At 44.9% G+C, this 26,864-nt stretch overlaps 1 protein-coding gene and 1 non-coding gene across 2 annotated transcripts in view; one reads left to right on the forward strand and one right to left on the reverse strand.

The window, feature by feature from the left end:
• The window catches only part of peli2 (pellino E3 ubiquitin protein ligase family member 2), a 41,612-nt gene extending 33,974 nt beyond the window's left edge, over positions 1 to 7,638 (forward strand). The window contains exons 4-6 of the mRNA XM_041855106.2: positions 3,150 to 3,347; positions 3,974 to 4,162; positions 4,460 to 7,638. Of these exons, the coding sequence (XP_041711040.1) occupies positions 3,150 to 3,347; positions 3,974 to 4,162; positions 4,460 to 5,038 (966 nt within the window). The 3' untranslated portion in view covers positions 5,039 to 7,638. The remainder of the gene's footprint in view (positions 1 to 3,149; positions 3,348 to 3,973; positions 4,163 to 4,459) is intronic.
• Positions 7,639 to 7,804: 166 nt separating this feature from the next.
• LOC121545233 lies at positions 7,805 to 7,961 on the reverse strand. Its single transcript, XR_005996229.1, has one exon. It is a non-coding gene; the product is annotated as a U1 spliceosomal RNA (small nuclear RNA).
• Between the last annotated feature and the right edge of the window lie 18,903 nt (positions 7,962 to 26,864).

The following is a 26,864-nucleotide window of genomic DNA, read 5'->3' on the forward strand; positions in this document are numbered from 1 at the left end:
GGCAGCTAATATAAGAATCCTGATGAATTGGATGACAGAAATCCCTGATGTTGCAGGCCCGAAATGGTTGACCTTAGAGATTTCATCCTGTGGCCCCACCTCCTTAGCTGCGCCTCTGCTCAAAACTCACATTAGTTGAGCCTGTTTCCAAATACACTAAAAACCCTATTGTGAAACATTCTCAAAACATCTGTAAACAGTTCAGGCGACCGTTTTCTCTCAGTGAATTTTCGACTTCTGCCCTGTTATTAGGGAACCATACATTCTCTCCATCAGTATTAGACAGGGCGTTTCATATCTGGTCTGGAAAGGGGATCTCCTCACTGAATGACTTGAACATTGATATGGATTTTGCATCTTTTGAACAGTTAGTACAGAAGTTAAATATTCCTAGATCCCATTTATTTAGGTACCTACAACTGCATAGTTTTGTATCTTCACGTTCTAGTCACTTCCCATAACGCCCACCTACCTCCCTTCTAGACTCTGTTTTTAAATGTATCCTTATATCAATGGGGGCATAGGCTTGGTCTATACCAGGGTTCCCCAACTGGCGTTTTATTTGCCCCCAAAGTTTTCTGAGCAAATAAATAAATAAAATAACATTTTTTGTGTGGAATTTTCATTGTTTGACATAAGACTGTAAAAACACCAGGAAATCAGCTCCAAGTGACTTTAATTTAAGAAATCTGTTCCCAAGTATTTCCACGCATAACAGAGACACGTGATCGTGGAGTAGCAGAGAACAGTCTATGACTAGGGTGGCTGGAGTCTTTGACAATTTTTATGGCCTTCCTCTGACACCGCCTGGTATAGAGGCCCTGGATGGCAGGAAGCTTGGCCCCAGTGATGTACTGCGCCGTACACACTACCCTCTGTAGTGCCTTGCGGTCGGAGGCCGAGCAGTTGCCATACCAGTCAGTGATGCAACCAGTCAGGATGCTCTCGATGGTGCAGCTGTAGAATCTTTTGAGGATCTGAGGACCCATGCCAAATCTTTTCAGTCTCCTTAGGGGGGAATAGGTTTTGTCGTGCCCTCTTCACAACTGTCTTGGTGTGCTTGGACCATGTTAGTTTGTTGGTGATGTGGACACCAAGGAACTTGAAGCTCTCAACCTGCTCTGCTACAGCCCCGTCGATGAGAATGGGGGCGTGCTCGGTCCTCTTCTTTTTCCTGTAGTCCACAATCATCTCCTTTGTCTTGATCAAGTTGAGGGAGAGGTTGTTGTCCTGGCACCACATGGCCAGGTCTTTGACCACCTCCCTATAGACTGTCTCATCGTTGTCGGTGATCAGGCCTACCGCTGTTGTGTCATTGGCAAACTTAATGATGGTGTTGGTGTCGTGCCTGGCCATGCAGTCATGAGTGAACAGGTAGTACAGGAGGGGACTGAGCACGCACCCCTGAGGGGCCCCCGTGTTGAGGATCAGCGTGGCGGATGTGTTACCTACAACCTGGGGTCGGCCCATCATGAAGTCCAGGATCCAGTTGCAGAGGGAGGTGTTTAGTCCCAGGGTCCATAGCTTAGTGATGAGCTTTGAGGGCACTATGGTGTTGAACGCTGAGCTGTAGTCAATGAATAGCATTCTCACATAGGTGTTCCTTTTGTCCAGGTGTGAACGGGCAGTGTGGAGTGCAATAGACATTGCATCATCTGTGGATCTGTTTGGGTGGTATGCAAATTGGAGTGGGTCTAGGGTTTCTGGGATAATGGTGTTGATGTGAGCCCTGACCAGCCTTTCAAAGCAATTCATGGCTACAGATGTGAGTGCTACGGGTCGTTAGTCATTTAGGCAGGTTACCTTAGTGTTCTTTGGCACAGGGACTATGGTGGTCTGCTTGAAACATGTTGGTATTACAGACAGGGAGAGGTTGAAAATGTCAGTGAAGACACTTGCCAGTTGGTCAGTGCATGCTCGGAGTACACGTCCTGGTAATCCGTCTGGCTCTGCGGCCTTGTGAATGTTGACCTGTTTAAAGGTCTTACTCACATCGGCTATGGAGAGTGTGATCACACAGTCGTCCGGAACAGCTGATGCTCTCATGCATGTTTCAGTGTTACTTGCCTCGAAGCGAGCACAAAAGTAATTTAGCTCGTATGGTTGGCTCGTGTCACTGGACAGCTCGCGGCTGTGCTTCCCTTTGTAGTCTGTAATAGTTTGCAAGCCCTGCCACATCCGACGAGCATCAGAGCCGGTGTAGTACGATTCAATCTTAGTCCTGTATTGACGATTTGCCTGTTTGATGGTTTGTCGGAGGGCATAGTGGGATTTCTTATAAGCTTCCGGGTTAGAGTTCCGCTCCTTGAAAGCGGCAGCTCTACCTTAGAAGTTACAAAATAAGTTACAAACAATGCGAAAAAACACACAAAATAGCCCGGTTGGTTAATAGTCCATAACACGGCAGCCATCCCCTCCGGCGCCATTGACATTTTGTTACGTTACAGCCTTATTCTAAAATGGATTAAATAAAAATTGTCCTCAATCTACACACACTACCCCATAATGACAAAGCGAAAACAGGTTTTCAGACATTTTATCAAATGTATTACAAATAAAAAAGATACCTTATTTACATAAGTATTCAGACCCTTTGCTATGAGACTCGAAATTGAGCTTAGGTGCATCCTGTTTCCTTTGATCATCCTTGAGATGTTTCTACAACTTGATTGGAGTCCACGTGGTAAATTCAATTGATTGGACATGATATGGAAAGTCCCACAGTTGACAGTGCATGTCAGAGTAAAAACCAAGCCATGAGGTCGAAGGAATTGTCCGTAGAGCTCGGAGACAGGAGAATGTGGAGGCACAGATCTGGGGAAGGGTACAATTTTAAAACATTTTAGAATAAGGCTGTAACGTAACAAACTGTGGAAAAAGTATAGGGGTCAGAATACTTTCCAAATGCACTGTATAAAACCTGCCTTTATTTCATTATTCGGAGTGGCACCATAGGAGGCCCCCTCTAAACAGTTATATGGGCAACATGCTGGCATTTTTAAAAACTATTTATTGAGGAAATTGCCCATGAATGTGGGTACTGACCTAAAAACAAACACATTCTAAACCACCTTGTTTTACAAATGGATGTTCAAACCTTAATGGTGCAGGTGTCTGTTCTAACCTGGGCTGACTATGTTGTCCTGCAGATTGGCCGCTCCACAGAGAGCCCCATAGACTTTGTGGTGACGGACACAGTGTCTGGGGGTCAGGAGGGAGAGGAGACGCCCATCACCCAGAGCACAATCTCGCGCTTCGCCTGCCGTGTCGTCTGTGAGCGGGTCCTGCCCTACACCGCCCGCATCTACGCTGCTGGCTTTGACTCCTCCAAGAACATCTTCCTGGGGGTAAGACTGGGCTCACAGGGGACTGTCCCAAGGTTAGGAATGTCTCCTGGGTTGACTGGTATTCAGATTTGTTGTTGTTGTGCATTTTATGACAATAATGCACAATGGAACACTTCTAGCATGTTTTTGCTTTCTCCTCTTGTTTTCCTCCTAAGAATCTGAGCCTGGTTCGCAAATGCATGTCTAGCATTCCAGACAGAATGAACTAGATTAGCACACAATTTATACTAGCACCAGTGTTCTCCTGAGTGGCGCAGTGGTCTAAGGCACTGCTTCGCAGTGCTAACTGTGCCACTAGAGATCCTGGTTCGAATCCAGGCTCTGTCGCAGCCGGCCGCGACCGGGAGACTCATGGGCGGCGCACAATTGGCCCAGCGTCGTCCAGGGTAGGGGAGGTAATGGCCGGCAGGGATGTAGCTCAGTTGATAGAGCATGGTGTTTGCAACGCCAGGGTTGTGGGTTCGATTCCCACGGGGGGCCAGTATAAAAAAATAAAATAAAAATGTATTCACTAACTGTAAGTCGCTCTGGATAAGGGCGTCTGCTAAATGACTAAAATGTAAATGTAATGTAAATGTGTTATGTAAGCCCACTAGAGTGTGACTTTCCCCCTGTCTCATCCTCAGGAAAAAGCCGCCAAGTGGAAGAACCCGGATGGTCACATGGACGGGCTAACAACCAATGGAGTGCTGGTGATGCACCCCAGGGGTGGGTTCACGGAGGAGTCCAAGCCCGGTGTATGGAGGGAGATCTCTGTGTGTGGGGACGTTTACACCTTGAGAGAGACCCGCTCTGCTCAGACCCGCGGCAAACTGGTCAGTAGCACTGATGATGCTCCACCATTACCCTCATCAAATCTGTTCTCAGTCATTAGGTCAAATAAAGAACCATTAAAAAACATCAGAGCATTCAACATTATACTGTTACATCTTTAAAATTCCATACCCAATTACACCAAAACCAAATTGATCCCTATACCACTCTACAAAGGAAGCAATGTTTTTTTCTTTTAAAAACATAGTTTCCATATACTTTGTGTTCTAACCCAGCTGTGTCAGTGTTAAGCCCAATGTAACCTAATGGAGCTGTGTGTGCTGCGTTGCCCCCTGCAGGTGGAGTGTGAGAGCAACGTGCTGCAGGACGGCTCCCTGGTAGACCTGTGTGGAGCCACCCTGCTGTGGCGCACAGCTGACGGCCTCTTCCACACGCCCACCCAGAAGCACCTGGAGGCCCTGCGGCAGGAGATTAACGCAGCGCGGCCCCAGTGCCCTGTGGGCCTCAACACCCTGGCTTTCCCCAGCATGCAGCGCAGCCGCGCCCTCTCCTCCCTGGAGGACAAGCAGCCCTGGGTCTACCTGGCCTGTGGCCACGTGCATGGCTACCACAACTGGGGTCACCGCTCTGAGCAGGAGCCCAACGCCCAGCGAGAGTGCCCCATGTGCCGGACCGTGGGACCCTACGTGCCGCTGTGGCTGGGCTGCGAGCCCGCCTTCTACGTGGACGTGGGCGCCCCCACACACGCCTTTGTGCCGTGCGGACACGTGTGCTCGGAGAAGTCGGCAAAGTACTGGGCGGAGATCCCTCTGCCCCATGGCACCCACGCCTTCCACGCTGCCTGCCCATTCTGTGCCACCCAGCTCAGCCTCACCCAGGGCTGTGCCAAGCTCATCTTCCAGGGCCCCATTGACTGAGCTGCGGGGCCTTGGGTTGGGTGAAAGAACGAAGCAGGAGGGCCAACATGCTGTGAAACTGTTCAGACTATTTAGTGCTTTGTTTTTTTATCACCGGACTGGAAATAGGAGGAACGCTTCACAAGGCTGATGGTGTACTACAACAGTGTGTTCCAAGTTTCCATGGAGATGGGCCTGAAGCCAGTGGTCCATTACAGTGTTTGGTTTGGGCTTCTGGTCCGCTGGATGGCCACTGTGGTGTACACACAGCGATGTGGAGCACAGTGGACCTAAGGAACAACCACAGAAGCCATCATACTCTTCAGCTGCCAGCCGTCAGCTTTCAACTCAACTGAGCTAACTCTCTGGACTGTGCAAGCTAAAATGGCTGCTCATTTCAAGTAGAAGGGCTACAAAACGGGTTTATCGATCATAGTTAGGGTCTGTGGGGGTTGGGTGGGGTGGGTTCATGGTGGGCCTGAGGTGCATGATTTTCACAGAGCCAGACAGCTGGTCTGTTGGCTGGGAGGAGGACCGAGCGAGCCAGCGAGGTTCATGGGTAACTAGTTAAGTGCTCCCCATTGGCTCCTCAACCCTTATCTGATTTGTAATGGCATCCAGAACATTTAGCCTTTCCAGAGGTGAGTTGAACTCTGTTCTGTTCAGGGAACAGATCCTTAAAAGAAAACAAGTGTTTTTCTCTCCTCTTGTACAGAGATGTATTCCAGTGCCTGGGGCTCCCAATAAAACCCTGGGTATTTTTTACTAAATGGAAAAAAGCTATTTTGTTGAGGGTTAAGGGAGGGGGAGAGTTTTACATACATAAAGTATAAAGACATGTAACCCACATGGATTATTTTCCATATTTCTATTATTTCTTAAGTATTTTACTACACTGAGGTGTACAGTAAAAAAAAAAATGAAAATGTTAATATATTTTTCTCTTGTGTAACTATTGTGTGCATGTGGGTTGGATCATATGGGTGTGCTTGAATGTGTCAACACCGGCTCATACGGAGACATTAGTCCCTTATGACGTAACAACCAAAAGGCAACAACAGGCCACTGGCATGAACCTTGTGGGTCATGACAATAAATGTATTAAAATACATACTCTCCTCACCATTGGCGCTTTAGCCTAAATTATGCAATTGCTTTACTGAAGGGCTAGGTCTGTTCCTTCTAAATATACTGTAAAACTCGGGTGTCTCATGATATCAGTAAGGCCGTCGTCATATCTAGTGAAATAGATGAGCTTTTGGAAGTGTAACTCACTCAGTCACACATCAACCCACACCTTACTGTCTTTGGTCTTGTCCCACACTCCCAGATACTGTGTTCAATGTGCACTGTTGAATTTGTAGCTTTATCTCATGCTGGGTTTTATCCAATGATTTGTACGCTCCCAAACCTGGGCACAGTCACTGCAGCATTGACGGATTATACCAAATATAAAATGAGTTCTCTCTGATGCAACAACTGCTTCCTGCAACCCAAAGTGTTACTGTTAGCGAATTAAAAATCTAACTGCTATTGTAGAATACAAAACAAATCTAGTTCTGGATGACAGTCAAAGCTATTTGGTTGTACTCATTCTCACAAGGATAATATCATGTGCAATGCCAACTTTATCAAATCCAATTGTGGAGATGGATCAAGTGGGCCAAATACGTATGAATGGATAAGAACTGACGTTGGAGTTGGTCTGTGAGATGGAAATAAGTTGAAACTGAAGAATTAGAAACAAATGTGTGTGCTCTTCTTCGATGCGGGCTAGTTTGACTGTGCCCATGTATGTAGAGTGTAGCTCAACATATACAAACCACCACTGTATTAATGGATAGGATAGTGAGCATCATGATACTGAGATGTTAAGTGTTCTTACTGTAGCTATGTACAAGTTGCACAATGAATGAACATGTTGGAAGAGAGCTATTCTTTTCAGCTACACTGAGAAGCCAAATAATATAGTGACATCACGTGTGTCTCTACAATGCACATGGGCTCAAATACAGTACTGACAAGTGGTGTGTCCTCTCCTTTTGTTGGTGGACTACAGAGGTTCCCCCTCCAGATGTGAGGTCTTGGTAGTATGAAGCTAACAGTAAGACTGATGTGGTGACATGACAGGTGATCATTCAATGGCTTTGATTGTAACTTCTATGTGATGAGTAGCAGGGTAAAAGAAGGGTATCTACATTAGCATTCCCCCCACTGTGCCCAGTCAGTGCTGACAGTACGCAGATAAAGACCATGCTCTGGAACAGCTGTAATGTAGCACAAACATTCCTCCTTGAATACTTGGGAGGCATAGCCGCGGGAAGTAAGTGTGCTGAGGGTGCTGTAACACCCCCTGAAAAATCAGAACACAAAAAAAAGAACAATGTCTCACAAAAGTAGTGCACTGGTTCTTTACTAGTCCTGTATTAGCGGACCGATGTAGCGCGTCTGAAAAAATCGCAGCACCCCCATCCCCAAACATCTTCCCTATGTTGGGAGGGGTCCTGTGGTTGGTTCACTCAAGGACCTGCTCAGTGCATTTTGTCTCCAAACTCTGTACACAGGTCATAGCTTGCACTGATGCTCCCAAAGCCTACTTGCAAAAATAAACCATTTGTTTAAAACAATGTTGCTCGTCTTTGTTTGGTTTCAGTTCTGTGTGGGATCTCACTACACGTTAGTATTTTCTCTCTCTTTTTTTCTCCAGGGGAGAGCTCAGACACAGTCTAGTCTGGCTGACCCCAAACTCCAAGTCTTCCCTTGCTGTGTACCACATGAGTTGCATTAGACAGGCTAGACGCAAGCAGTCCCCTATTACTACAAATGATGCAGTCACGATTCCCACATTTGGGAAATTCGCAGGGGTCAGCATTGCCGGAGTGCAATGGCCGAGCCTCACTGGGTGAACCTCGTGATCAAGGTGTCTCCCCTGCAAGGAAAGTATACGTTAGTATTTCTACAACAGTATGAGCCAACTGATAATCATGTGTAAAGGTTTTTAGATGCCTATTGCCTATATCTATGATCAAAATCACTTATATTGTAAAAGGTAAGGCTCACATTTAGGCTACTAAAACCTTTTTGAAAGATAATACTCAGGAACACATCTAAGTTAGGACAGGGTTTGCGAATGTAGGCAAATGTATTTTTGCAGAATGGTGACCATGTTAAAACACTGTGGGAAGAAGGTTCCAGTTCTGAGTGACAGCAGGCCAAGGTTAATTTTTGATGACTAGCCTGAAATGCCCTGGCTGTGATTCTCTGGCTCCCCCGCAGGATAACAGGCATTACTGCATCTCACGGAGGCTTTCATCATAGTTGCTGACATGTTGCATCATTCCCAATCTTCATTCAACCAGATGTTAATAAAGTTGGCTCTATCAAAGAGGTACAATTTTAGATAAGATGGAAAAAATATGATCGTAACTTTCTTTGTACATGTCATATCTCATCAGCGACAGCCTACTCTTTATTTTACCATACAGAACACATCAGCAACATTTCCTGATACTATCCTTGTTTCAAAATGGTCATAGCAAGTTAGTGTAGGCCTCATTTTTTACAGAAAAAAATGTATAATAGGAACATTTCCTGACCCTTTGATATTTGTTTCCTCTGTTTATGCAGGTCACCTTACAAACCACTAGAGGACACTATTACCTCAACTATGGACATAGCGCTACCCAATGTCCTGTAAGGAACGAATGATGTCCAAGTGAACTATTGGACCCACAACCCATGGCAGCAGTGGATGACACCGATAAAAGAGAAGGAATCCATTTACAACAAATTATGAATCATATTTATGACAGACGGCACATCAAGATCATATATTGATGTCATGCTTTTTCCTAATTTGCTGATATCAATATGTGAAAAGTACAGAGTCACATGGGCGTGTAGTGTCTGGAAGGGGGAAGTAATGTATAATTTCCTTGGCATTCCTCATGTTGCAATTTATAAAAGAAGCTAGCTATACCAGTGAAAATCATGGACCCAAGTCATGTCATTGAGTTTTCTTGACGTTGTAGAATAATTGTTCATGTTGAAACGTTGTACAATGACGGTGACATTTTCCCTCAAACACATTTTAACTTTCTCCCCTCTAAACTAAGGGTGCATGAAAGGATTTAAATACATAACATGTCATTTAGTCAGTTTGAGGAGGAGGATGGAGCAGTGGGATGCCATGCCTCCTAATTAACATTACTCCTGTGGATGTGAGGGGGTTCATGTGTCTGCACCCTAGCCTGTTTTTCTGAATGACAGAGGAGACACTGAAGGTGACAGAATGCTAATTTGGGAGATCACTGGTTGGCTTCCCTGCTTTAAGCGGGGCAGGGTTATGCAAATAAATGAGACTGAAACAGTGACAGTTTCTAAATGTGAATGAGCTGTTTTATAGAGACTTTATTATACATTTACTATTGGTAAAAGAGTGATATAAACAGTTTTCTTTTATCAGCCCTTGACTTAGGAAAGAAAATATGTTGAAAACAAGAGCAGTGAATTAAAACTGCCCTTAATTCATATATTCAATTTTAATGATAACTTCACAAATTCACGTGCATATTAACATCATAGATTTAAAGCAGCACATTGAAGGGATCAGGCATGACTAAAGCATGAAATTAACTTCCAGTTTCTTTGCCATTTGCCAAGGAAGTATTCCTTTTTTGTGTATGCTAAATGTCTCAATTTCTACCATTTATCCACCTAAACAGCATTGCTATGCTTGAGTCTTTAGCTAGTAATACAGCAGAAGTTTGGGTGGTAGTGATGATACAATGTTGAAGCATTAACCATCAAGATGGACATAACCAATTAGTAGACTGACAGCCGCTTTGGTCTCTGGAAGTGTGGAGCTTAGTGCCACTGTGCTGTGGAGGCTTCACAGTCTGTATGCTGTTGCTGAGCGGTACATCAAGAGTACACCACAAACCGAAAGGTAGACCGATACAATGTGTGTGATTTATTTCAGCCCACTGACAGACTCAGTCAGGATGCCTGTCTTCACCAGAGGCCCGTACCTGCAGGATCAAAGACAGACAGGCAGGATATGTCACATCCTATCAGCCAGAGATTCAGGCGCCCAAGGAAGCCGATTGAAACCAGAACAGAACAGACATCCAAGTCTGTGTCCTCTCCCTTCTGATAACCTTGACTACATCACTCCTCCCTTTCATGTTGTACTAAAGCATCTGTTGAAGTGATCAGGTGAACAGTGTTTGATGAGTAGGGATACATGTGTGTTTTAACAGGTGAGTAGATGGGAAGCTGGCAGTGAGTGAGGAGGGGAGGAGTTTTAAGAGGAGATCAGAAGACGTCAACCTCAGTGAATGGTGGGTAAATTCTTCTGGGAAGACAGCCTGGTCTCATAGACTAAACGTAACATTAGTACATGTAAATCTGAGACGCTCAAATGTGTATGATATGTTACGTTTGGTATGGTTACATATGACAGAAGGTTACTTAAGGCAAAAATGAAAGTAGGGTGGGTGTGTTTTGCAAATTCGTAACCTATTGTACAAATTACAATTCGTAACGTACTATTCAAATTGTAATTTGTAGCATATCATAAGAAATGGATGATGGACAACCACAAATTAATACATACCATATCAAACATACCATATCATACTAATTGGAGTGTCCTGGATTTACATTTACTATGTTACATCCACCCCTGAGTCCAGGTTGGGGAAGAGGGTGGGGGTATCATTAATTTAAATTTGCAGTCCATTACAAAACCATAAAAATTAAATCAATATCCATCTTATAGAAAGTGTGAGTCTAAACAAAATGTCAGTTGATGCCACATAGGCCTACATATTTAGATATAAGTAAAAAAATAAAATAAGGTGATAGTGGTGGATAATAATCAAATAGTAGGGGAGCGTGGGATAAATCCTAGGCCTTAGCCTACTTGAAAATGGTTTAGAACACAGGAGGCCGGTGGTACCTTAATTGGGGAGGACTGGCTCATAGTAATGGTTGGAAAGGAATAAATGGAATGGTATCACTCAATTCCAGCCGTTATTATGAGCCGTCCTCCCCTCAGCAGCCTCCTGTGGTTTAGAAGATGGCCATGGGGTATGTATGGTGAGCGGTAGAATATAATGCAATGTTGCCATGCAGCTATGTTGTCTTGTAAACCTTATTATCCTAGCTGGAGATGCCATCTCACTTGCGGTGTCTGAATGGTGTAACCACCCTCATGTCTCTTTGTGTCTCCTCTTCTATTTTCTGTCCAAGACCCGGTGAACTGGCATGCGCCATGCCACAGGTGGTTGGAGGCTGCACGCCAAGCTATCAATAGGACGGACACCTTAGCCGGCGAGTTGGATGCTATGATATTTACCTCTCCCAGCATGCGGCCGAGGCAAATGATATGCAGATCATCGTCTGTAAATAAGAGATAGGGTTCTCCCCCCTCGCTTTAAAAAAAATGAAGTAACAACACACGCACACCGAATCACGCACAAACACAACAAGAAGAACGTTTGTTTCCCCGCTTTTTAATGGAGTAAACTTGGCAGTCGTTTTAATCTCCTGGCAAATTGAACCGGTAGGGGATCGTGGCAAGCGTTGGATGAATGTTATTAATTCTTCGCTATATCCGTTTTGCGCAATTAGTCACTGTTTGCCACGGAAAACGTCTAATTAATTATCAACACCCGGTATTCAACCGAAGTTACATTTACCTCGAAATACGCACCAGTCAACAGCCAGCCCAGCAGCCGTCCACGCTTCCCGGGGCCCCATGGTTGAGCAGCTCTCTGCAAATAAGAGCCGGTTAGAGAGGGTATTTGAAAATATTTTTTTAAATTCCTGAACTCCCAACCTCTATTTTCCTTGATATATGTAACAGCAGGATCCCAGCGTCAAAAAAAAAAATTGGCATAGCCTACTCCAGGTCTAGTTTGAATATTAAATATTACATTATTGCTCTAGGATTCAATTCGTTTTTAATACACTATATATACAAAAGTAACTGGACACCCCTTCATATTAGTGGATTTGGCTATTTCAGCCACACGGTTGCTGACAGGTGTATAAAATCGAGCACATAGATAATCTCCATAGACACACATTGGCAGCAGAATGGCCTTACATTTACATTTACATCATTTAGCAGACGCTCTTATCCAGAGCGACTTACAAATTGGTGCATTCAACATATGATAGCCAGTGGGACAAGCACCTTTTTTTTTATGGGGGGGTGGGGGAAGAAGGATTACTTTTATACTATTCCAGGTATTCCTTAAATAGGTAGGGTTTCAAGTGTCTCCGGAAGGTGGTCAGTGACTCCGCTGTCATGGCGTCGTGGGGGAGCTTGTTCCACCATTGGGGTGCCAGAGCAGTGAATAGCTTTGACTGGGCTGAGCGGGAACTGTGCTTCTGTAGAGGTAGGGGAGCTAGCAGGCCAGAGGTGGATGAACGTAGTGCCGTCGTTTGGGTGTAGGGTCTGATCAGAGCCTGAAGGTAAGGAGGTGCCGTTCCTCTCACAGCTCCGTAGGCAAGCACCATGGTCTTGTAGTAGATGCGAGCCTCAACTGGAAGCCAGTGGAGTGTGCGGAGGAGCGGGGTGACGTGAGAGAACTTGGGAAGGTTGAACACCAGACGGGCTGCAGCGTTCTGGATAAGTTCTCAGTGACTTTCAACGTGGCACTGTCATAGGATGCCACCTTTCCAACAACTCCATTCGTTAAATGTCTGCCCTGCTAGAGCTGCCCTGTTCAACTGTAAGTGCTGTTATTGTGAAGTGGAAACGTCTAGGAGCAACAACAGCTCAGCCGCGAAGTGGTAGGCCACACAAGCTCACAGAACGGGACCGCCGAGTGCTGAAGCGTGTAGCATGTAAAAATCGTCTGTCCTCGGTTGCAACACATGGTCTGGGGCTGTTTTTCATGGTTCGGGCTAGGCCCCTTAGTTCCAGTGAAGGGAAATCTTAACACTATAGCATACAATTACATTCTAGATGATTCTGTGCTTCCAACTTTGTGGCAACAGTTTGGGGAAGGCCCTTTCCTGTTTCAGCATGACAATGCCCCCGTGCACAAAGCGAGGTCCATACAGAAATGGTTTGTCGAGATCGATGTGGAAGAACTAGACTGGCCTGCACAGAGCCCTGACCTCAACCCCATCGAAGACCTTTGGGATGAATTGGAACGCCGACTGCGAGCCAGGCCTAATCGCCCAACATCAGTGCCTGACCTCACTAATGCTCTTGTGGCTGAATGGAAGCAATTCCCAGAAGAGTGGAGGCTGTTAAAGCAGCAAAGGGGGGACCAACTCCATATTAATGCCCATGATTTTGGAATGAGATGTTCGATGAGCAGGTGTCCACATACTTTTGGTCATGTAGTGTATGTCACATTTGTCATTATAATTGCCCCACTCTCCCCTATTCAGCATATGCCTATTAGAACGCAAAACAGACCCAACCTCATTAAGAAGACCTTGACTTTGATTATGACCTTTGAGCTGTTATTGTGCACAGGCCTACTCTGAATGTGCATTTTTGTCATCAACTAAATTTGTTTGGCTGCAGATGGCCTTTTTTCTTCTGATTTTACCCCCACCCCCCTTCTTTCTCTTCTCTGTCTCTCCCACCTTCTCCAATGTCCTATTTTGTGGCAGCTGTGGTGGATAGTCTACTCATCCCAACAAGGGGACAAATTACTTTAATTACAGAGTAATTGCAGAGTCGTGTGTTAATTAAATCTTTATCAGTTTAAGTAAGTGGATTGCTCCCACATGGAAGCCATGCTGTGACGTTCCGTCTCTCTCTCCCTCCTGTTATTTCTAAATTCTCCACACCGCAGTCCTAGACCATCTTATTTCCTTTATTCTTATACTCTCACCCCTCTCTCCCTCTCCCTGTCTAACTGCATTGTGTAGTAGGATTAGTGCCATGTTGGAGGGGTAGTTTGGACCAACTGTCAGTAGCCAGCTGCTTTTCTGAAATGCCATAACAAACATGATAGAAACCAAAGTAAGGGAGTGGCCTTCACTGCAAACTGAGATACAAGATTTATCTTCAGGTTCCTGTTGTTTTGCAAAATTGAATCCTCTTATTTTAATTGGTCTCCATTAGGTGTATTGCTCTGGGCGATTGGAACAAGGGCTCACTTTGTTGTCCTCTGTTCTCCCAACCCCATTGTGTTCCATTGTGCAAAATGTTGATTATGATTTGTTTTATCCTTTCCATCTAGCTGTCTAGTTTAGAAACATTTTGTAAACCACATGGTGCAAAGGGAAAACAGCTAGCTTTAGTCTACAACATCCTTGTCATTCAGTTGATACACAAGTGGGTTGGGACCACCGTGTATTTGTGTCCCCTGTCAACAGACTTAGATTGAGAGTGGTACCTAATTTGCTTTTTGAATCACAACAGGATCTGTGAGAATCCTCAGTCTGAAATGGCTTTGCCACCTGCAGTGTTTAGACAACCTATCCGAACACACTAGGAAAGACTCAGTATAGGCCTAGGGCTAGTTATCACCTCTGGATGATAGAAGATGAGTTTCTCTGGTGTAGTGATACATCTCTGTGCAGTTTTTGTGTTGTTTAAATGATCACTATGCTCAGGGTGCTATATAAAAGCAGCTGCAGCAGAAAGGTATGAGGATCATATCAACAGCAAAGTATGAGGCCGACTTTCTGCTTGTTTGCATTTGATCTCTATGGATACACACAGTGTCTGAATCCTGGCAGTAGGCCTGTACTTGTAGACAGTATCATTTAGTCTGTGTGTGCAACTGTTTGGTGGGAGAATGAACAATTATATTAGGACTGTGAAGCATATTTCACAGGGGCTTTAGTGGATTACATAGGGTTTGCAGGATACTTAAGGTAAGATTACAACAGATATTTATTAAATCACAGTAAGAGGAGGGAAATCAGATCAAATAGATCTCTTTTGGTAGCCATTTGTCTGAGTGTGTAGTATATAAGCTGTGTATGTGCATTTGTCAATGTAAGACATATACACTGGATATTAATGATGGGCTGCACTCTGACAAGGGCAGGGAGAGCACCAGTGTCATCAGGTTGTCCTGAATACTTACCTTTGCATATAAAATATTCCTCCAGGAATTGGAAAAACAACATGACCAAGTCCTCATGTAATACTATCAAGAGTGCTCTTTCCATTTTCAACATATGGATCTTTGTCACATAGAGGCCATTGATTATTCCATCCTAGTGAGACTTTAGAGCAGCTTAGAATGTGCCCAATGAACATACTGTACAAGCGAATGGTGCTATAACAAGATAGACAAAACCCCACATAATTACAGTACAGATGTCCTACTTTATCTAGGTCCCGTAACCACCACTACCATTTAAGGTGGATGCCCTTTCCCTATCACTGCACTTTACAAATTCCCCTTGCTAACACATTAACTTTCTCTCTACACACACAGGCAAAGATAATTAATGTAATACCACAGCCATTACAGAGTAGCAATATTTGCTAATACGGAAGCAGGGCATCTTTGGACAAACTGTCAATAAAAAAGCATTGCATTTTCAGCAAGCATGGGGGTAGGCCAGGGATGCTGCATAATCCCTCAGGCTCTGGGATGAGTTCTCTGAGCCACTAATGTGGCCTGCCAGCCTACCACATACTGTACAGACATGCCTCTGTACTTTGTACATGCAGTTGAATTTGTAGCTACACTACCAGCCTAGCATGGTCTGTATACAAAGATCATAAATGCAACATGAGACTAATAGAGGTGAGTTGTTATGGTGTGTTGGGCCAATTTGGGTTTCCTGGTCAACAGAGACATTTCAAATAACTAATGTTTTAAGCTAAAGAAAATGGGAAAATACAGAGTAGCAGCAGTTCTGTATTGTCCAACGATCCCCTTGGAGAATTTCTCTGTTGACAACCCTGTTGTTTGGGGGAGTACTGGAATCTGTGTGTATGTTAAATACACCACAATTCATCTGTGCAACTATACGGTCTGCCGTAAATCCCCCTTTTCTATGTGCTGGGATTTGTGAGGGTAATGGAACAGGGAGTTTAGAAGGCATGCTTCCTGGTGTGCCTGAACGCAGCCCCTCCATCCCCCATCCTCCTCATATCCCTCTGCCAGCCCAGCGGATAACCAACCGTGGATTAAGAGTGACATCACAGTGAAGAGATAGCTGAGCTGAGAGTGAAGAAGGGTGTGTGTGTGTGTGTGTGTGTGTGTGTTTAAGACTGATTAGACAGAACCATCTCTGAGTTCTTTAGGTGCTGACACCACTCCACCTCGCCAAGTGCTCAATTTACTGAGGGATCAGACTTATTTATGATAGTACTGGGATTATTAGCAGTTCAATAGGGCAATTTCTTTATTAGGGTAACCCTTCAACTTGGGAACGTGGACACTTGTGAGACATTTAAGGATGCATGTACACCTCATTTCAGTATCATTGAAAGGTACAGTATATTACTATGGCTAGTTGCGCATTAGCCCACATTTAACCTATACAGAGATGTAGCTGGACTTACAGAACAAGGGATCTAGCTATGCAGCTATAAAACATAGAGAAAGTACAGTATATAATTTACTCCCTAGAATTATGTGGCTACACTTACATTTTTACATTTTAGTCATTTAGCAGACGCTCTTATCCAGAGCGACTTACAGTTAGTGAGTGCATACATTTTTTTTTCTTTCATACTGGCCCCCGTGGGAATCGAACCCACAACCCTGGCATTGCAAGCGCCATGCTCTACCAACTGAGCTACACTTCCCTCCCAACCATGATTTAATGCCTAAAGTGAACTAAACACTTGATTATTTTAGTACATTTTATGAACAGATTTGTAGAACTGTTAAAATGAATCTGCACCATCTACATTCTACAGCTGTGAAAATATTATTTGATCTGAGAAGATGCTGACTAATTATCGTCTGCTGTATGTTACACTGTCATTGTGCGTATATTAGTGGCAATGCTAATCTCTTCTCTCTCCATCATTTAACAAGAACTTAGAGCCTTTTTCAGCTTGACTGACTGTATCAACATACTCGTTAGGGAAACCATTCTTTAACACCTCACAAGGTTTAAAGGGGGCTTGGATGACCGTGACGTATAGCTTCTTTCAAAAGGCTCTAAATCCGATAAGGCGGCCGGCTATGTTTGACTTTAGGTTTACCTGGTTTGTCAACATTCTTAAGCTGGCCCGGTGTATGGGCTCCCTTGTAATGCATTGTGCTTCCTCCTCTGACTTGTACAGAGTAGTCCATCATTGAGCGTGTGATTACAAGCTCAAAATCAGGTTAAAAGGCAGGGAGTAATGGTCCCCTTTCTCAGCATATTGAGCAAGCTACAGGACAAGCTAGTCTTGTTCTATCCTTCCTTACTCAATTTCCCTAAACACCTCTGTTACAAACATCTGCAATCTTCAAATTTTATGGAGCCTTATGATTATCATAAGGGGAATTATTTAGACCACACAGAAAGAACATACCTAAATATAGGTTAAAATAACTTTTTACCTTCAGTCATACATGGCAACCAAAGTGGCTTTATCCAAATCTGATAGCCACTAATCACTCTGCAGGGACTGGTAAGGGATAAGGGAGGTGGTGGGTGATTGGTGTCTGTATTTTAGTAAAGAGTATCTACGCTATAAATGGATGTGGTTTGCTTCGTTTCACATAAAGACAATACATTTCTATACTTTTTTGCTCTAGGCAACTTTTGGTTTCCAATGATAAATAAAATGTTGATTCCACATAAGGCTTGCCTGGGCTCGATCATCAACAGGCGATAACAACCGACTGACTGACTGCAGGTGGTTGCCTTAATGGTGCCAAATTATGATCATCAACAGGTGAATGTGCGTAACGGCAGAGACAAAGACGCTATAGAAATCTGGTTCGGCGTTTGATGAAGCGCTAACAAACTGACATGCCTGTCTAATTAGCCAGTTTATTCTATAGACGCTTTTAATGGTTGGGCCTTTACACATGTAGATCATCAGCAATGGCAACAGCCAAAACAACTTCCTTGTACTCGAGGCTAATGGTCGGTCGATGACACTCCTCTTTTGCCAAAATAAATATCTAATTTGTTACCTCAGGTAAATGGGGCAATGGGCTCACATCTGTGTGACTCAGTTTGGTGATTCAACCAACTTGATCTCATTCTCTTGGAGATAGGCCACATTGGCGTATCAGGTAGGCCACAGTTGCTCGCAGATCTGCACACCCTCATCCATACCCACACATGCAGTTAGAGCCGGCCCTTGCCTTTTGGGGGCCCTAACTGACATTTTGTTTGGGGGGGGGGGGGGCTCTCCCACCTTGTGAGCAAAACATTTTAGCGGCCCCCCTCTTGACAGCGGAGATTTAAAAAATCATGTTTTAAAGTTAATTTCCTGGAATTCTACACATTTTGCCACGGGCGGAGAGAAGATTTTTCAATGTTATAACTAATTTCATGCAATTCTACTAATTTAGCCATAGTGTGGAGAGAAATGTTTGCAGTTTTGAATATGATATCTGAGTGAGAGTGACTAACGAAATCAATGGGGGGCCCCCGGCAGTGGTGTAAAGTACTTAAGTAGTACTTTAAAGTATTTTTACTCACGCTGCATTGGGAAAGTATTCAGACCCATTGACATTTTCCACATTTTGTTACAGCCTTATTCTAAAATTGATTAAATATTTTTTTTCTCCATCAATCTACACACTACCCCATATTCACAAAGCAAAAACAGGTTTTTAGAGATTTTAGCAAATGTCTAAAAAACAACAACTGAAATATAAGATTTACATAAGTATTCAGACCCTTTCCACAGTACTTTGTTGAAGCACCTTTGGCAGCAATTGCAGTCTCGAGTCTTCTTGGGTACTTTGCTCCATTCATCTTTCCCTCGATCCTGACTAGTTTCCCAGTCCCTGCCGCTGAAAAACATCACCACAGCATGATGCTGCCACCACCATGTTTCACCGTAGGCATGGTGCCAGGTTTCCTCCAGACGTAAACGCTTGGCATTCAGGCCAAAGAGTTCAATCTTGGTTTTCATCAGACCAGAGAGTCCTTTAGGTGCCTTTTGGCAAAATCCAAGCGTGCTGTCATGTGCCTTTTACTGAGGAGTGGCTTCCGTCTGGCCACTCTACCATAAAGGCCTGATTGGTGGAGTGCTGCAGAGATGGTTGTCCTTCTGGAAGGTACTCCCATCTCCACAGAGGAACTCTGGAGCTCTGTCAGAGTGGCCATTGGGTTCTTGGTCTTGCCCTGACCAAGTCCCTTCTCTCCTGATTGCTTAGTTTGGCCGGGCGGCCAGCACTAGGAAGAGTCTTGGTGGTTTGAAACTTCTTCCATTTAAGAATGATAGAGGCCACTGTGTTCTTGGGGACCTTCAATGCTGCAGAAATGTTTTGGTACCCTTCCCCAGATCTGTGCCTCGACACAATCCTGTCTCGGAGCTCTATGGACAATTCCTTCGACCTCATGGCTTGGTTTTTGCTCTGACATGCACTGTCAGCTGTGGGACCTTATATAGACATTTGCTGATAATAGCGCCAGAGGGGATGGCTGCCGTTTTATGGGCTCTTAACCAACCGTGCTATTTTGTTAGTTTTTTCGCATTGTTTGAAACTTATTTTGTACATAATGTTGCTGCTACCGTCTCTTATGACCGAAAAGAGCTTCTGGACATCAGAACAGCGATTACTCACCTTGAACTGGACGAATAATGTTTCTTTAATGAGTCAGATGAGAGGGATTTGCTCCGGACACCCGATAGGGCCCTCATCCCCGTCATTGGCAGGAGAAAGAGATGTAGATATAGCAGAAGGAGATCGGGGTGCCTGGGATGGAGCCGGCGACGAGTGGCTAATCTGCCTTTGCCATCGGGACTATTGGCCAACGTACAATCGCTGGATAATAAAGTGGACGAACTACAGGCACGTATATCCTACCAACGGGACATTAAAAACTGTAATATCTTATGTTTCACCGAGTCGTGGCTGAACAACGACATGAATAACATACAGCTGGCGGGTTATACACTGTATCGGCAGGATAGAACAGCAGCCTCTTGTAAGACAAAGGGTGGCGGTCTATGTATATTTGTAAACAACAGCTGGTGCATAAAATCTAATACTAACGAAGTCTCAAGGTTTTGCTTGCCTGAGGTAGAGTATCTCATGATAAGCTGTAGACCACACTATCTACCAAGAGAGTTTTCATCTATATTCTTAGTAGCTGTGTATTTACCACCACAAACCTATACTGGCACTAATACCGCACTCAATGAGCTGTATACGGCCATAAGCAAACAGGAAAACGCTCATCCAGAGGCGGCGCTCCTAGTTTCCGGGGACTTTAATGCAGGGAAACTTAAATCTGTTATACCTCATTTCTACCAGCATGTTAAATGTGCAACCAGAGGGGAAAAAACTCTAGACCACCTTTACTCCACATACAGAGAAGCGTACAAAGCTCTCCCTCGCCCTCCATTTGGCAAATCTGACCATAATTATATCCTCCTGATTCCTGCTTACAAGCAAAAACGAAAGCAGGAAGCACCAGTGACTCGGTCAATAAAAAAGTGGTCAGATGAAGCAGATGCTAAGCTACAGGACTGTTTTGCTAGCACAGACTGGAATATGTTCCGGGATTCTTTTGATGGCATTGAGGAGTACACCACATCAGTCACTGGCTTCATCAATAAGTGCATCGATGACGTCATCCCCACAGTGACCGTACGTACGTACATACCCCAACCAGAAGCCATGGATTACAGGCAACATCCGCACTGAGCTAAAGGGTAGAGCTGCCGCTTTCAAGGAGCGGGACTCTAACCCAGAAGCTTATGGGAAATCCTGCTATGCCCTCCGACGAACCATCAAACAGGCAAAGCGCCAATACAGGACTAAGATCTAATCGTACTACACCGGCTCCGATGCTCGTCGGATGTGGCAGGGCTTTCAAACTATTACAGACTACAAAGGGAAGCACAGCCGCGAGCTGCCCAGTGACACGAGCAGACCAGATGAGCTAAATTCCTTCTATGCTCGCTTCGAGGCAAGTAACACTGAAACATGCATTAGAGCATCAGCTGTTCCGGACGACTGTGTGATCACGCTCTCCGTAGCCGATGTGAGTAAGATCTTTAAACAGGTCAACATTCACAAGGCAGCAGGGACAGAAGGATTACCAGGACGTATACTCCAAGCATGCGCTGACCAACTGGCAAGTGTCTTCACTGACATTTTCAACCTCTCCCTGTCTGAGTCTGTAATACCAACATGTTTCAAGCAGACCACCATAGTCCCTGTGCCAAAGAACACTAAGTTAACCTGCCTAAATGACTACCGACCCGTAGCACTTACGTCTGTAGCCATGAAGTTCTTTGAAAGGCTGGTAATGGTCAACACCATTATCCCAGAAACCCTAGACCCACTCCAATTTGCATACCACCCCAACAGATCCACAGATGATGCAATCTCTATTGCACTCCACACTGCCCTTTCACACCTGGACAAAAGGAACACCTATGTGAGAATGCTATTGATTTACTACAGCTCAGCGTTCAGCACCATAGTGCCCTTAAAAGCTCATCACTAAGCTAAGGACCCTGGGACTAAACACCTCCCTCTGCAACTGGATCCTGGACTTCCTGACAGGCCGCCCTCAGGTGGTAAGGGTAGGTAACAACACATCCGCCACGCTGATCCTCAACATGGAGGCCCATCAGGGGTGCATGCTCAGTCCCCTCCTGTACTCCCTGTTCACTCATGACTGCATGGCCAGGCACGACTCCAACACCATCATTAAGTTTGCAGATGACACAACAGTGGTAGGCCTGATCACCGACAACGATGAGACAGCCTATAGGGAGGAGGTCAGAGACCTGGCCGTGTAGTGCCAGGTTAACAACCTCTCCCTCAACGTGATCAAGACAAAGGAGATGATTGTGGACTACAGGAAAAGGAGGACCGCGCACGCCCCCATTCTCATCGATGGGGCTGTAGTGGAGCAAGTTGAGAGCTTCAAGTTCCTTGGTGTCCACATAACCAACAAACTAACATGGTCCAAGCACACCAAGACAGTCATGAAGAGGGCACGACAAAACCTATTACCTCTCAGGAGACTGAAAATAATTAGCATGGGTCCTCAGATCCTCAAAAGGTTCTACAGCTGCACCATCGAGAGCATCCTGACTGGTTGCATCATTGCCTGGTATGGCAACTGCTTGGCCTCTGACCGCAAGGCACTACATAGGGTAGTGCATACGGCCCAGTACATCACTGGGGCCAAGCTTCCTGCCATCTAGGACCTCTATACCAGGCGGTGTCAGAGGAAGGCCCTAAAAATCATCAAAGACTCCAGCCACCTTAGTCTTAGACTGTTCTCTCTGCTACCGCACGGCAAGTGGTACCGGAGCGCCAAGTCTAGGTCCAAGAGGCTTCTAAATAGCTTCTACCAACAAGCCATAAGACTCCTGAACATCTAATCAAATGGCTACCCAGACTATTTGCTTGCCCCTGCTACTGCAATTTCCTCTGTTTGTCCCCGTCCCTTGGAGAATGCTGCTGATGGGGAAAACCATGAAATGAAATTAGCAGTGTGACTATTTGGAGGAATAACCTGTTGTGGACCATGCAATTACTTTTTGGAAGCAAGCTATTGATGTATTTTCTTACAGTAAGACATTTAATCAAAAATACTTAATAGGCACGAGCCTGTGTTGAGGAGCAATAGAATGCACGTGGGTCTGGGGTACAGATGTGTCAATGAATAGGCTACCTGGCTAGCAACCATAGTTGGCTAGGTTACGTTAGCTAGGCTGTGTTTTAAATATAAAAATAGCTACTTTGGCAAAACAATTGATATTTGTAAATAGAGGTCGGGGTGTTAGCGTTGAAACACAAAGCTAGCTAGCTAGCAAGCTACTCATTGTTTCAGTGATAGCCAGCTAGGTTAGCTTTCCGGTTAATTGTGCATGCTTGCCTACCTAGCTAGCTAGTTAACAATTCGTGTTTGTTTTCGCTATCTGACTAGCCATGGTGGTGGAGCAGAGAAGCTGAGTGCTGACTGGCGCCTGTGTCGCGGCTCGTTACCTGCCCTGCACGCAGTTTATCAGTGACTGGTGGTGACGTATCATCTACCCGTGATCTGACTAATTATACAGGTAGTACTGCCTTGGTTAAGGATAACAGTTATTCATGGTGTGTGAGCAAATAACCTTTGCATACACATTTTCAGTGTGCATGCAGAAGTACTGTAGCTAATGTGAGTTGAGTTCCCTACGTTTTGCATTCAAATGTTCTCCACTTATCTATATAGGCTACTCCGATACATCCAGAAAGTTTCCTATTATATTCATTGTACACCTTTCTGGTAGTGACATCCCAGAGCGTTGAATCTTCTCATTATATGAGCTGCCTGGGTGCAGCGCTGTTCAGTGGCGGTTGTGCTGAATTGGCGGTGAAGTCCGTTGATGCTGTACTGTCCATGGTGCTGAATGTTTTTCATACGTCCATGCAAACATACTGTACAAATCTATGCAGTTTTATAGGCCTACTTGATAAAATGTGCAAGTAAAATTATATGCAATTTACTACTTAACAAAATGTGCCAAATCTGCTATTTGTGGTCAGAACGTTGTTTTGTTTCTCTTGTGCTCCCTCTGTCTCTTTAGGTGCTTACTTTTAAAAACGTTACTATCCGAGGGGATTATTTTGGCATAACGTGAAGGTTGGCAGTGCATATTCATTTGGTGATAAAGTACATTTTTCATTCTAATTATGACAATGAAGCGACAAGGAGCTGCGTCTAAAGTTGTTCAGTTATGTATTCAGCAGGCAGAGGTGTCTCTCTGCTTGCCTGCTGACTGAGACGGGGAATTACTTCAGTGTCAGGATTACTGACGCGTAGATGATCATGGATGGGGCACTGTGACATCTATTATTCACGTCTGCCACAATATTTTTGTCATGCTTTAGTGTCAAAAGTCTCCTCTCTTCCACCATTTGCATTGTTATTAACATAGTGCAGGTATATTTATTTTGATAAACTGCATTTCCTTCAAAAAACTCTCAATAAGAACAAGATCCAAACATTTCTCTCTGTAAGAAAAACGGTTTTGTGTTGTCTATTACTTTACCAAGTTGAACATTTAACCTTGATGTACAGTAGCTACTAAAATGCGTCATTATATGCGTTGTTGTTGCAGAGAGTAATTAATGGTTGTTTAGTGTAGGTAGGCTGTAGTTTATATGTTGTTGCAGGGATAATTGCAGGTACTCTTGACGCATGGTAACAAATGTCAATACTAAATCCTATTTTTATTATGATTTCATGAAGTAATGCCCTGTGAAAGTAGGCTACAGACTGTGCTTAGAAAGATCATACTGGTAGGTTCAGAGACAGTGAAAGTGGACTTGGGGACATGAATGCTTTGCTCAGTAGGTTTGTGTAGTCCTGGCATACGTTCTGCAAAGGGGAAATACATTGAAACTGCATTTTGCAAGATGGAACCATTTGAAAAGCCTGGGCCAGATATGGGGGAGCAGGGGAGAGCGCAGGAGAGAAACCCTGAGTAGCCCTGCTGGTTGTGCTGCTGCAGAGCAGCCGGGGACTTTGAAAAAACGTCCAGCCCCTTCTCCACAGCATTTAGGGACGGTGCTGGATGCCCGCTCTGATAGTGCCAGCTGAACACCCTTCCCAATTCTCCAGGTCTCTGTGTCCTAATCTCTTTAGGTGTGATGCGCCCCAGAGAGGCTTGAGCGCAGCCCCGCAGGAACGCTGTTGTCTAGGAATGTGGAGTGTGGAAATGACGGGGATTATGGGAAGACTGGTGTGGGTGCCCATGCTCTGCTATCACAAAGACTCTTGGCACCCGTGCTGCTACCCCGTCAACTCATATATTTTCCCATTTTAGTAATGGGGCCGTAGCAGTGCATCTCTGTGCATCTGCCACTCTGATGTTCTGCCCTTATATTTGTTAGAATTTGATGTTGGTGTGTAAAAGTGTACAATATGGAATATGTCGTTTTGTGTGAAATTGATGGAGGATGAGAGAATGATGAAAAATTATGGAAGGAAGTTCTCATGCCAGGTGAAATGGACCAATGGAAGTATTTGAGCTGTGCAGTTGAAGAGGGTTGTGGTTTCATGGCCTATTAAACTGATAAGAATAAATCAAATCAAATCAAATCAAATTTTATTGGCCACATGTGCCGAATACAACAGGTGCAGACATTACAGTGAAATGCTTACTTACAGCCCTTAACCAACAGTGCATTTATTTTAAATAAAAAAAGTAGAATAAAACAAAAAAGTGTTGAGAAAAAAAGAGCAGAAGTAAAATAAAATAACAGTAGGGAGGCTATATATACAGGGGGGTACCGGTGCAGAGTCAATGTGCGGGGGCACCGGCTAGTTGAGGTAGTTGAAGTAATATGTACATGTGGGTAGAGTTAAAGTGACTATGCATAAATAATTAACAGAGTAGCAGCAGCGTAAAAAGATGGGGTGGGGGGCAGTGCAAATAGCCCGGGTAGCCATGATTAGCTGTTTAGGAGTCTTATGGCTTGGGGGTAGAAGCTGTTGAGAAGTCTTTTGGACCTAGACTTGGCACTCCGGTACCGCTTGCCGTGCGGTAGCAGAGAGAACAGTCTATGACTAGGGTGGCTGGAGTTTTTGACAATTTTGAGGGCCTTCCTCTGACACCGCCTGGTATAGAGGTCCTGGATGGCAGGAAGCTTGGCCCCAGTGATGTATTGGGCAGTACGCACTACCCTCTGTAGTGCCTTGCGGTCGGAGGCCAAGCAGTTGCCATACCAGGCAGTGATGCAACCAGTCAGGATGCTCTCGATGGTGCAGCTGTATAATTTTTTGAGGATCTGAGGACCCATGCCAAATCTTTTCAGTCTCCTGAGGGGGAATAGGCTTTGTTGTGCCCTCTTCACGACTGTCTTGGTGTGTTTGGACCATGATAGTTCGTTGGTGATGTGGACACCAAGGAACTTGAAGCTCTCAACCTGTTCCACTACAGCCCCGTCGATGAGAATGGGGGCGTGCTCAGTCTTTTTTTTTTTCCTGTAGTCCACAATCATCTCCTTTGTCTTGGTCATGTTGAGGGAGAGGTTGTTAACCTGGCACCACATGGCCAGGTCTCTGACCTCCTCCCTATAGGCTGTCTCATCGTTGTCGGTGATCAGGCCTACCACTGTTGTGTCATCGGCAAACTTAATGATGGTGTTGGAGTCGTGCCTGGCCATGCAGTCATGGGTGAACAGGGAGTACAGGAGGGGACTGAGCACGCACCCCTGAGGGGCCCCCGTGTTGAGGATCAGTGTGGCAGATGTGTTGTTACCTACCCTTACCACCTGGGGGCGGCCCGTCAGGAAGTCCAGGATCCAGTTGCAGAGGGAGGTGTTTAGTCCCAGGATCCTTAGCTTAGTGATGAGCTTTGAGGGCACTATGGTGTTGAATGCTGAGCTGTAGTCAATGAATAGCATTCTCACGTAGGTGTTCCTCTTGTCCAGGTGGGAAAGGGCAGTGTGGAGTGCAATAAACATTGCATTATCTGTGGATCTGTTGGGGCGGTATGCAAATTGGAGTGGGTCTAGAGTTTCTGGGATAATGGTGTTGATGTGAGCCATGACCAGCCTTTCAAAGCACTTCATGGCTACAGACGTCAGTGCTACGGGTCGGTAGTCATTTAGGCAGGTTATCTTAGAGTCCTTGGGCACGGGGACTATGGTGGTCTGTTTGCAACATGTTGGTATTACAGACTCAGTCAGGGACATGTTGAAAATGTCAGTGAAGACACTTGCCAGTTGGACAGCACATGCTCGGAGTACATGTCCTGGTAATC

This window comes from Coregonus clupeaformis, chromosome 29 (genome assembly GCF_020615455.1).
Source record: "Coregonus clupeaformis isolate EN_2021a chromosome 29, ASM2061545v1, whole genome shotgun sequence".
Classification (NCBI taxonomy): domain Eukaryota; kingdom Metazoa; phylum Chordata; class Actinopteri; order Salmoniformes; family Salmonidae; genus Coregonus; species Coregonus clupeaformis.